Here is a 13,143-nt window from a genome sequence, read left to right as displayed (position 1 = left end):
CTTGCATCAATGCAAAATAGCAAATCCACACTCACTAAAATCCATGTTGTGCCTCATTCTTGAGAAAATCGATGGAATGTGTAAACCCAACCACCATGCCAAGCTCCATCATGCACGAAATAACTAAAATATGCAATTGACTGGGAAAACCAACTTGCTGCGACAGCTGTTCAAATTAATTCTAAAGAACCAAAAGTGCACTATCCTATTTGATTCTGAGCTAAAGTCCTGTCAATCCCTGGAACATTATGGCGCACTACTATCTTTTTAAATGAAATACTCACTGCACCTTTATTTGATAGAAACCTCTTCCACGAAATTAAAAAAATATTTCATTAGACTTTCTTGTGGTCTCTTTGCCATTGGAGAAATACACCAACACTGGAAAAATTCAAGGACCATTGGATACCTGCAGATTCTGTTACTAATTTAAGGAAAGTCTATCTCACATCCTCTGCTGCGGCCACATTCTCCATTGTGAAAAAAGACGTATTGTTTCTTGTCTTCCGATGACTGGGGATTAGAACATGTGCTTCTGCAGTAAAAGAATGACTCAACAGTGCAGACATTCAGCTATGTCCCATGGCTTGACAAAATGTATAAAAAGTATAGATCAAGCTGAGTGCACAAGTTCAAGAAGCAGATTCTCCTTTTTAACCGATCTATGTTACTCTTTGTCTCATGTTGATTATATTTTATCATGACTACTTTCTCAGTGCTAAAGGTCACCCTGACACCTGATTGTAAGAAGCTGGCCCTCTATGTAGTGTGCAGAACTAGGGACACTGTGCAGGGGGTCCACGCAACCACAAGTTGTTTTCCAGAGGTACAAATTAGACCACCTAATGCTTCAATTTTTATGGTAGCTGCTCGAGCAGTTAGGCTAATCCAGGAGATGTGCTAAGTATTTGCTGGCCTCACAAATCCAATCATGCATTGCACACACTCAATGAATAACTCAAAAACAGAATGTATAAAATACTTCAGACTTTTATATAGATTTTAAGACCAAAATCTTTATGACACGTTAAGTACTTTTTGAGATATTACTTTTCAAAGTATTAATAAAGTTACTCTTTCTGTGTGTAATTCCGCACCATAGGAATCAATAGGCAGTCACTTTTAAAAATGCATTAAAAATTGTACATTTGAGTTACCAATCTCTTCTTTTTCAGGGTGGTCGGAGTAGTCGGTGGGCACACTGTGCCAGATGGAGAGCCTTGGGCGGCTCCTGGTTCTGGCGGAAGCAGCATTGGAAAGTCTCTTGGCAAAGGCACAGGACCACCTGGATGGTCAACTTGGAAAAGGAGATGGTTTGCACATTTAAAGGTGGTGTCTGAGGGTCCCCTTGGGCTGTTGAGGTCGCAAGGGGTTGGGGATCCGGGGCACACAGTTTGACGCGTTACCACAGTAAAAGATGGAGCAGGTTCATCTTGGCTTACTACTAAAGTAAAATGTGGAAGTGGTCCATCATGAAGTTACCAGAGTATGGCGATGTGCAGCATTAAATATTACTGTAGTGAACCGTGGAAGAGGTGCAGCTTGACAGGTGGATTAAAATGTGAAACATGTACTTCATAGCTTATTACAGGAGTACAAACATGGAGTGGTACATCGTGACATGTTATTACTATAATGAAATAGCAAACAAGTGCAGCGTTATATGGGAGTGAAACATGTAGAGGGTGAATGGTGACAGGTCAGTGGCGTGAAGGATGCAGGCTGACAAGTTACTGTTGTAGTTAAACACTGAGGATGTGAGGATGTGTAGCCCGATCTACTATAACTATAACGAAACGTGAAAGGGCTGCAGCTTTATATTAAAGCAGTATTTAGTACAGTATGACACTGAGCACTGAGCTGGGTGAAACATGGAGGAGGTGCAGGTGATAGGTTATTACTCTATTGATACATGGAGGAGGTGCAGCATTCGAAGTAAAACTCGTTGGAGATCCAACCAGGCATGTTACTCGAGTGAAATATAGATACGTTGGAACCTGAAATACTGTAGTGATATGGTGCTCTTGCAGCAGTTTAAGGAGGACAGTGTGATAATCCCACACCCTCCACCTGCCTTAGCACGCCATAATAAAGAGACAGACCCGCTTATCTGTTCTTCTTCTTCCAAAGGCAAATGCATGCGTAATTGAACGCTGTCCTACTCACAGTTCCAACTATTCCATATTTCACTTTCCCACCTTCGTCCTCCTCAATCCATGACTCTTTGATCACGACAGCACCGCGTTCCTTAGCCTTCTGGAGGAAAGACAAGCATTGACATGCATTTAGAAGAAGCACGTTGTGAAAGATAAAGAAGGTAATTCATCTTTTTGAGCGCTATATGCTAAAAAAAAAGCCATGCGACAGTTCTGTGGAAAAAGTAAAATGTCATGTATAATCAACAAACACGTAAACGCCAAGCCAAAACACTACTTCACTTAGGTTCCAACAAAGAAAGAGTAAATCAACAGCAGTCAACAAAGCCCACTCGAATACCTTCAGGTGATGGGAGTATACAAGATGTATACTAAATTGTAGCAAGATGAAGATTCTAGCGCACCAAAATCATTATAAATAGGTGCTCCAGCAAAGGTACCCATGCTTCAATAACGGCCATGTTTTGGCATTCACCCATTGTGAATGTTAATGCTCCCACAACTTCAACCACAGAATAAAGTCCAACAGCATTAATATTCATGTTGTATGTAAAAGCACTCTACTATCCTTGCATAACTTGGCTCAGGAATAATACATTTCATGTATGTTTATGTTTTGGCATGAAGACTACAATAACAATTGCCTTGTTAGGTCACAATGATAGATCTCTATGAGATTCCATACAAATATTCACAGAGAAGCTTCCAAAGGACAACAGACAATATTTTCAAGAACTCCTACAAGAAGGGATTATGGTGGTGTCTAAACAGGTTATAAATGATGCAGCAGATGCTTCTGACCTATCTGCCCATGAGTATTGCCACAGGTGCAGTTCGGTTGAGACTGCCAGGCTTAAAACCAGAAGCCCAGCAAAGAATTCTCAACCTCCTATTTTCAGAAAATTCCCTATTCTCATCACATGTGGATGATGAGATGTTCCAAATGAAAGGTCGCGAAAAGAATTCAGGTGATGCAACAAACCATAAAACTGGGTAATTCCCAGAGAGGGTTCAAATCCCTCTATTTCAACTGCAACAACAATAATCACAGCAAAGGCATCTACATGACCCCGCTTGCAGCTATCATAAAAAGCCACATACACAACATCGTCTCCTACACTGACGACACCCAGCTGATTTTCTCCCTCACAGACTAACCCGCAACTGGCAACACCAACTTCCACAATGGGATGAAGGCAATTGCCCCCTGGATGAAGGACAGCTGCCTCAGGCTTAACTCAGACAAGATCAGAGTACTCATCCGGGGCTCCATCCCCTCTGCCTGGGGCGACTCCTGGTGGTCCGCAGCACTCAGAATCCACGACTATGGACCACACACGAACCCTCGGCATCATCCTGGACTCCTCACTCTCAATGAATCACAAAATGAACACTGTTTCATCCTCCTGCTTCCACACGCTCCTCCTGCTTTGAAAGATCTTCAAGTGGAACTCCACCGAATCCAGGAAAACGGTCACCCATGCGCTCGTCAGCAGCAGACAAGATCATGGCAACACACTCTACGCTGGTATCACCCAGAAACTTCTGAAGAAACTACAGAATATCCATAACTCCTCTGCCAGACTCATCCTGAACATCCCCAGCCACAGCCACACCACCGTCCACCTGAGAGACCTTCATTGGCTACCTATCGACTAAAGCATTACCTTAAAGCTCCTCAAGTACGCCTACAAAGCCCTCCACAATGCCGGTCCTGCATACTTCAACCACTGTCTCTCCTTCTACGCTCCCACCAGATACTTCTGCTCCACATTTCTGCTCAGGAAGGACCTCAAGACCTACCCCCCTCCCCCACCCCGCCAGGCTTAATACCCTCATGGGTGAGTAGTCACCCTGATTGATTGAAAGGCAGCCTTAGTATCCCACAAGGTTCTCTAAAGACAGAGGAGGCAAACAGGCCTTGGCAAATGTAGAAAAGTTTCCACGAAAACACTGAAGCCTCCATTCCCTCCTCTCCGTTTGTCACTCTAATCAGGGAGGGGAGGTGTTTCAAATTGTGTCCAAAAGTAGGAGAACATAACAAAGGACAAGTAGGTCTTGAATATTGTTCAGAATGGGTATTCTCTTAAGTTTAAATTTCCTCTAGTATACAACCAAAGAATTCCTTTCATTATCATCAAGACTTGCTTCAAGAGGAAGTGAGTACTCTACTTCAAAAGAATGTGGTGGAGGAAGCACCTTCATACCAAAAAGGAACAGGAACTTATTATTGTTACTTTCTGGTTCAAAAGGAATGTCCAGTACGAGAATTCAGATTCATTTTCAATCTGAGACTAACAAACACATGAATAAAGAAAGAGAGATTCTGAATGTTACTGTTGCATCAGATATACCCTTAATTATTCCAAGGTGGTTAGTTGTGTGCAATAGATCTTCAAGGCGCCTATTTTCACATTCCAATCATAAGGAAATACAGGACTGTGAGAAAGTCATCCTTGTAGCCCTGTTCACCCCCATTTGTTTTGACTGATACTGGTGGTAACTGACTCTGACTGTGTCCAGGGCTCTGCTAACCAGGCCCAGGGCCCGTGCTCTGACTAAAAAAGTATATGGCAATTAGGTATAATTACAATGGGCAATGACAGACCCCTGTAGAGGCAAGGGGGATTCAAACTACGTATAAGCCCCACGTATATAATTGGGCAGGGAGGTTTAGAGATCCATTAGCTTTGCAGATTGTCTTTAAAAGTGAAATATTTGCAAATTCGACTTTTGGTATTTGCAAAGTGGTAATCTATCTTATTTTTATATATAAGTCACCTCTATGGTCTCCCCTAGGTGCCCCTAGGGTGGGGTGCCATGTAACTATAAGCAGGGAGATTATAAAATATGTTTTATATGCCCTGGTAAGAGAAAAACTGCCTATTTCGTTTTTCCCCATTGTAGATACTTAGCTCCAGAGGCTAACATTGGAATATTTGATTTAAGTATAAATATTGCTAGGAAGGAACTAAAAATGTAATTCAAGGACCTAAAAGAATGGTAATGATAAATCAAACAACTTGCCACTGTTCAATTTACTATAACTACTGCAGAAGAGAAGTTATAGGGCTTTCTTTTCTGTGAGCCAAAATCCGGCCTTCTAGCAGCCTCTACAGATTGGGCAGCCTTAACAGACTTAGCCAAGCTGCTTTGATGAGGTGATACGTGGCCTGGTAGAGCAGGGGTTATCTGGTGGGGGGACCCTACAGCTGCAAGGAACAGGGCAGAAAGGGGGATGGGTAAATCAAACTGGGCTTCAAAGAGAGCAAAACAGCAAGGCATGCCAGCCAGGCCTACCCCCTCTTCCTGTACCCCCCAGCCAGATGGCAGGCCCAAGAATGGAATTTGCAGAAGGTCTGGAGGGGGGGTGTTAATGCAAATGAGCCACACCAGTAGGTTGGTTTAGCCAGGTATTACGCTTCTCAAGAGGATTCCCCCATCTTGAATTTTAAAAGTGCAGTGCTTTGTGGGACAAGAACATGCCACACTTTAGAAGAAGCTGTCATGCATTTGGGTGGCACCCTGTATCTCATTGGACAAGGGTGCCCTCCTCTCTGCTTGTCGCCCCATCATTGAATAAATAGGTGAGAGCTGCACAGCAACTCAGATCTGTTACCCGAAACTCCAAGGAGAAGAAGGGCTGCCCTGCTGGCCACCTCGAAGGAATGCAGCCTGAAGGACTGCTCCTACTGCACACCGGGAACTACAGCCTGCGGACTTTGCCTTTCTTCCAAAATGATTAAGGATTGGACTCCTTGAGAGCAACAGGTTAACAGAGCTTCCCTGCACCATCACTCTCAAGAAGTCCCCAGCCTGGAGTGTGCCCAGGGGACGTTTAAGGATTTGCCTGGCTGCATTGTGGGAATTGGAGTTCCAAACTTCCAAGGACCATCTCAGAGCTAATAGACCCTTGGAGTTGTATTTTGGACTCTTTGAAACCTTTAAGGGGAACTTCAGGAAGTTCCAGACGTTTGGAACAACTTTTGGAAAAAGCTCCTGTTTTCTGAGTGGTATATATTGAGTAGGACACGCTATTTTCTTGATGTGCTTTCTTCTTTTATTTGATATTTCTGATAGGTATAGAACTAGTATTAATGAAGATCCTTCTCTCTCTCTTCAGTCTTCTATTGTTTCTGAAGAGAACACTACAGAGTTGGCGACGATTTATACATGGTGCTACAGTGAGTTTTTTGTAGTCAAAACACAAGAGGAATTGCAGTGCAACCGTCATATAGAAATTTCACAGCGACGTCCCGAGATAATTGAACCTGTCAGTCTTGAGGCTACTGATGTGGTAGGAGAGCAGGCAGCATGGGTTGACTGAGGTAACATAATCTTTCATTTTAAGAGGCTATAGCAAGAAGTTGTGCACGAGGCTGCGCTCCAGCTCCCCACGAGCTCGTCCACCAGAGAGGCATTTGTCCGTGAGGCTATGTTCAAGCTTCCTCACAAGCTCGTCCACCTGAGAGGCATACATCATGGTAGCGTATGAGCAGGTGTGTAGTCAGCATGAGCGTCAGCTACACTTTGAACCTCTAGCGGTCATTTTGGGAGTAGATGTGATTAGTCTCAAAGGAATTGAAACCTTTGCACACTCCTGCAACTGTTGTGATCTGCAGACCTAATAATAATCTAGTAGCACTCTAGTGGTTGATGCAGTTCTATTGAATTTAACTTTTTTTTAGGCATTTCTGATATTGCAGTTATGCGCACACCACACATTAGGCTGTTGTTGCTATAGTGTGCATCCCACATTCCAGTTTTTCGGGGATATGCACACCTCAGTGGCGAGAGTTACTCATCATATTGAAGTTACAATCTGCATTCCACATTTGAGTTTATACCTCAGTACTACGAGTTACGTTTCCCACACTCAGCTATAATGAGGATGCACACCCCTCATTTATACCTAATAGAGCTCTGGAAAGTATAAGGGTTCATCAGACTGAAGCAGATGGTACATTGCACATATCAGCTGTAGATGGTGATGCGCACACTTTAATTTTGTTTTCTCGTGCATAATTATTAGGGAGAGGTCCCTTCAGTTTGTTGTGAACATTGTGTACTGTAATTTATTAACTTTTTTGCACGTTCTTCCAGGTGTATTTGGTAAAGTGAATTATTGAAAATGCTGTGTAGTGAGTTTGCATTATAAATATTTTTGTTGTACTAGTACTTTTAATGTACCTTTTATGCTGAGAATATTTATTCTGTGTGGGTAACAACTATTTAGTTCAGATTCTGTACTTGTATGTTACATTCTGTAATTTCAATGTACCTTTTATGCTGAGAATGATGATGGTGTAGGTTATTACTTGTACTATATCATTAATAGCTATGGGGTTGCACAAACCTTCTCTCTTACTCCACCTTTGCTATTTTTACAACTAGTGGGTGAACCCAAAATGAAATGGCCAGAGTGGATAGAGATCTTTATGAACTATATGTCAACAATAGAAGAGGAAGGTTCAGAAGAATTTTCTGCTTCCATAAAAAAAGAAAATATTGCCCCATAGTTTAGGACTGGAAGGTCTAAAAGTATATGGTCAGATAGAGAAGAAAGTTAGATCTACAACAGATGGTGACGTTTTTAAACATGCGCTGGACGATTTAGATAATCACTTTCAGCCAGCACCATGTGCGCTATTGACTGTTTGCAGTTTTTTTCAAAGGAAGCAAGGAAAGAATGAACCTATCTAAGGCTATGTGGCTGCACTTAAAAAATTGGCTGTGTCTTGCAAGTTTGGGACACTACATGATGAACTGATACATGACCAAATTATAATGCACACTATTGACAGTAATTTGCAAGACAGATTGTGGACTAGCAGTGACTCATCTCTAGAAGATGTGGTAGCTGTAAAGAAAGGGGAACTATAAAAAAGATGTGGCCTGGCTGTGACTGCTTCTACCGGTGCTAACTATAAAGATGTAGTTTGTAAGACCACTTCTGTAAAGAAAAGTAACAAAGAAAGCACAAGGGTTGCGAAACAAGAAGGCAAAGATAAAGTCCTTGCTTGCTTCCGGTGTGGCAGTAAGGAACATCTATCAAGGGATAAGTTATGTTCTGCAATTTAAGCCAAATGTTCTTATTGTGGGGTGATTGGCCACTTTGTCAGAGTTTGCAGAAGGAAAAACAAAGCGTTCATTCAAACTGTAAAGTATGTGTCAGATCATTCTAACAACAGTGAAGCGAGCAATAATAAAGGTGTGTTATGCATTGAATGCTCAATTTTAATAATGTGTCAGAGAACCAATTAAAGTGTGACATGTTGATTGGAGGAGTGGAAATATCAATAGTGGTGGACCCAGGTTTCCCGTTTACTATTTCTAATAAGGATGTGTAGAGCGAAAAACTTGTAAGCAAGTGGGACAGTGTTAGAAATGGGGTCTCTGGTTGGCAGTCAGTATGCACTCTGTCCAAGCAGGGACCCTCACTCTAGTCAGGGTAAAGGAGATACACAGCTAGGATAACCCCTGCTCACCCCCTTGGCAGCTTGGCACAAGCAGTCAGACTTATCTCAGAGGCAATGTGGAAAGTATTTGTACCAAAACACACAGTAATACAGTGAAAACACTACAAAATGGACACCACACCAGTTTAGAAAAATAGCCAATATTTATCTAAACAAGACAAGACCAAAACAACAAAAATGCAACATACACTAGTCAAGTTATTAATTTTTAAATAAAGAGTCTTGCTCCATAAAAAACAATAGAAACGTTGTTGTTACACAAAAAAACTGGTTTACATAAAAAAAAAAGCAGCAAAGGCGAGCGTGCTTCGGAAAATCAGCGATGCATCGATTCCCTACTCGCAAGTGAGGACATAAGTCATTTCTTCTTCGGTCAGGTAGGTGATGTGCTATTTTTCTCTCCCGCAAGAAAGCGATGCGTCGATTCCTGGACGGGGCACCTCGGATCCTCGCAGGTTCACGTTGATTTTGATGGCCAGTGATGCTGCATGCGAAATTCGACCGCACGTTGATGGAAAACAGCGCTGCATGGGGTTTGTGTCATTTTCAGCAGCCGCAAGTGGCTGTTGCATTGTTTCTCCAGCTGCGATGCAGGTGATGCTTTGATTTCCCAGCCACAATGCAAGTGGTGTGTTGATTTCAGCCGCAAGGTGAGTGGCGTATCGTTTTTACAGCTGCGTTGCAGGTGGTACATCAAAATTTTCCCCGCATGGCTTCCTGTGCGTGGATTTCAATCAATGTTCTACTAGCTGCACCTCTCTAGAGCTCAGGGATAGAACACCACTTGGCAGGGCAGGAGTCTCAGCAGAGAGTCCAAATGCTGGCAGGGGAAGTCTTTGATGGCCCTGAGACTTCAAAACAAGAGGTTAGCTCAGTCCAGGCCCTTGGAGACACTTCACAAGCAGGAATATACCACAAAGTCAAGCCTTTGTCCTCTTTCAGGCAGAAACAGCAACTCCAGGCCAACCCAGCAAAGCACAGTCACAGGCAAAGAGGCAGCACTCCTCCTCCAGCTCTTCAGCTCTTCTCCTTGGCAGAGGTTTCTCTAGGCTCCAGAAGTAATCTGAAAATCCGGGCATTTGGGTCTACTACTTATACCCCTTTCTGCCTTTGAAGTTGGCAAACTTCAAAGGAAAGTCTCTGTTGTTCACAAGATCCTGTCTTGCCCATACACCAGGGGGTTGGATACTGCATTGTGTGAGGGGAGGCACAGCCCACTCAGGTGTAAGTGTCACCTACTCCCTCTACTCTAGCCCAGATGACCCATCAGGATATGCAGGCTACACTCCAACTCTCTTTGTGTTACTGTCTACTTGAGATTTACAAACAGCCCAACTGTCAATCTGACCCAGACAGGGAATACACAAGCAGGGAGAGTCAAAGAATGGTTTATGCAAGAAAATGCCCACTTTCTATAAGTGGCATTTTCAAACTGACAATCTAAAAACCAACTTTACCAAAAGATGTATCTTTAAATTGTGAGTTCAGAGACCCCAAATTCCAAGTCACGATCTGCTCCCAGAGTGAAACTGCACTTAAAAGATATTTAAAGGGAGCCCCCATGTTAACTATGAGAGAGATAGGCCTTGCGACAGTGAAAAACGAATTTGGCAGTATTTCACTATTAGGACATGTAAAACACATCAGTACATGTCCCACCTTTAACATACACTGCACCCTGCCCATGGGGGTACCTAGGGCCTACCTTAGGGGTGCCTTCTATGTACAAAAATGGAAGGTTTGGGCCTGGCAAGTGAGTACATTTGCCATTCAAATTGGCAGTTTAAAACTGCACATGCAGACACTGCAGTGGCAGATCTGAGCCGTGGTTGCAGGGCTACTCATGTGGGTGGTACCACCAGTGCTGTGGGCCCACTAGTAGCATTTGAGTTACAGGCCCCGGGCACCGCTAGTGCATTTTACTAGGGACTTACTAGTAAATCAAATATGCAAATCATGGAAAAGTCAGTTACACATACAATTTACACAGGGAGCACTTGCACTTCAGCACTGGTCAGCAGTGGTAAAGTGCACAGAGTACCAAAACCAGCAAAAACAAAGTCCAGCACACAGTCAAAACACAGGAAGCAGAGGCAAAAGGACAGGGGAGACTATGCCAAGGATGCCAGGTCTAATAGATAGTGATTTAGTGGAGCTAGTCATTCACTCCGTAACATTTACTGGTCAAAAGATTTCCATGATTCCCAAAGGTTCCCAAGACTCCCAAGCTCCTCACCCACGCACACAAGGCACTCCACAACAGCGGACCAACATACCTGAACAACAGACTCAGCTTCTACACCCCCACCCAGCATCTCCGCTCCGCAAACCTCGCCCTCGCCTCCATCCCCCGCATCCGGCGCAAATCTTCCGGCAGCAGATCATTCTCGTACCTCGCCGCCAAGAACTGGAACACCCTCCCGTCGGATCTACGACAGACCCAGGACCTTCTTTCCTTCAGAAAACTCCTCAAGACTTGGCTCTTCGAGCAGTAGCAGTGCCCTCCCCCACAACCACCCCAGCGCCTTGAAACCCTCATGGGTATGTAGCGCGCTTTACAAATTGATTGATTGATTGATTGAATGTTGGAGTAAAAAGTACTAGAGTTTGAGTTCAGAAAACGTACCTTATGGGGAAAGTTAGGGTCAGAAGTAGGACCCTCAGTGCTGGGTTGGAAGGATCAATATTACTTGAGGCACCTGAATCGGATGAAAAGGAGACAAGGAAAAAGGAATTCTCAGAGTATTCTCTGGTGACATTGGGAAACTTAATGGTTTTGTGCATAAAACTGTACTGTAAAAGTTGCCACACCAATAAGTCACAAAGCGGGAAATATTATGAACAACAGGATGTCATAATGGAAATTAAAAAGTTTGTGTTAGAAGGGTGGCCCATCAAAAGCAAACTAAATGGAGAAATGAAGACATTTTGGGACTTTAGAGAGGACCTCTCTGTTTCTGACAAAGAATTTTTGTTGAGGGGGCTTAGAGTGATTCCTCCTAGTTGGCTGAGGGAAAGAATACTTGAAATAATGTATGAAGGACATTTAGGAATAGTCAAATCTAATAAGGAATCTGGAAAGTCATATTGGTGCGGCCAAGGTGTGATGGGGCACTGGAGGGACAAATCAAGATGTGGCCCTGGAGGTAAACCTCCTCCGTGCCGGCTTACAGAAGTTATAGGACAGGGTTCAGGAGATGGAGGGATCCATTTTGGACCAACAATCAGAGGTAGTGGCACAAAAAAAAACAGTGGTTGCTGTCACGGAAAAAATAGCGACCCTGGAAGTTCATGCTGAGGATGCAGAGGGGAGGTCGTGTCGTCCAACCTGCTCCTCATAAGGTTCCCTGAACGGGTGGAGGCGAAACAGAGAAATTTGTGGAAGCTAGATCTGGGAATCTCTGTAGCCCACAGGCCTCTCCTCACCCTGTCACTGAGTGGGCGCATCTCGCACTGGTGGCCCCTCCCTGGTCGGGGGATCCCCCAAGGGCCATCATAGCATGCATCTTTAACTACAGGGACTGTATTCTTCGTGCTGCCCAGGAAACTGAAAACGCCTGTTTCGAGAATCACAAGATATCTGTCTATCCTGACTATACCCACAAGGTGCAAGGCAACCGGAAATGTTTCCTAGAGGTCAAGAGCAAATTGCGCTCGATGGGACTCTGATACATGTTGTTATATCCTGCCTGCCTCCGAGTGATCTCGGGGGGCAAGTTCCACTTGTTAACACTCCAGAGGAGGTGTGGCAATGGCTAGAGATGTGGGAAAAAGTCCCTCGGGATAAGGTGGGCACATGGCAATCGATAGTCTGCTCCGGACGGGTGGCACGTGGCCCAAACTGGAGGTCCCAGGAAAGATCAACAGAGGTTGGCATTCGGTGCTTGGACATCCGAGGCTCTGGGTGTGTTGTGGTGCAGGAGGATGGCACCATGGCACGAGCCTTCCTAGTGACACTGGCTGGGTCGAAAGATACTGAATTGGTCCCAGTATTGACAGCGATGACAGAAGATCCTGCTGTATGATGTGGGGGGAATATTCTGGCGATGATGGAGATATATGTGTCCAATTTTCTTTCCTCTTCACCTCTCAGTTTTTTCTATTTTATGGGGGGACATCCCTAATATGAGGAGGTACAGTTTTATGCTACAATTGTTCTTTGATAATGTTGAAGCAGCAAATTATGTCTAGTGGAGCAATTTCCATGGCAGAGCAGGGTGGTGGGGAGCCCTTCCCATATTAGTGGTAGGAGTTCGTTGGGCGGGTAGGGTTAGGCTGCTAGTCCTGACAGCGTCAAGATCTATGGATGAACAGTATTTTTTGTTGTTATTGTTATGCTGTTTTTCTGGAGAATGGGGGTTTGTTATTACTCTTCTCCTCGTTTATGTTTGAAGATAAAGCTTGTTATTGTGCATGGGTAGGTGAACATATCTGACTCTTTTAATGGAGCAATATCCCAACCTATTTATCCTGCAACAGGGTGGGTTCAGACTCAGACTGAGGTTACA

The 13,143-nt window shown here is 43.9% G+C and overlaps 1 protein-coding gene across 2 annotated transcripts in view; it reads right to left on the bottom strand.

The window, feature by feature from the left end:
• LOC138286509 (4-hydroxyphenylpyruvate dioxygenase) overlaps positions 1-13,143 on the bottom strand; it is a 560,744-nt gene that overhangs the window by 226,904 nt on the left and 320,697 nt on the right. For both annotated transcript variants that reach the window (XM_069226859.1, XM_069226860.1), the window contains exon 7: positions 2,167-2,256. In XM_069226859.1, coding sequence (XP_069082960.1) covers positions 2,167-2,256 — 90 coding nt within the window. The remainder of the gene's footprint in view (positions 1-2,166; positions 2,257-13,143) is intronic.

Source organism: Pleurodeles waltl, chromosome 3_2, assembly GCF_031143425.1.
Source record: "Pleurodeles waltl isolate 20211129_DDA chromosome 3_2, aPleWal1.hap1.20221129, whole genome shotgun sequence".
Classification (NCBI taxonomy): domain Eukaryota; kingdom Metazoa; phylum Chordata; class Amphibia; order Caudata; family Salamandridae; genus Pleurodeles; species Pleurodeles waltl.
The sequence above is the reverse complement of the archived record's forward strand: the minus strand, read 5'-3'. Positions and strand labels throughout refer to the sequence as shown.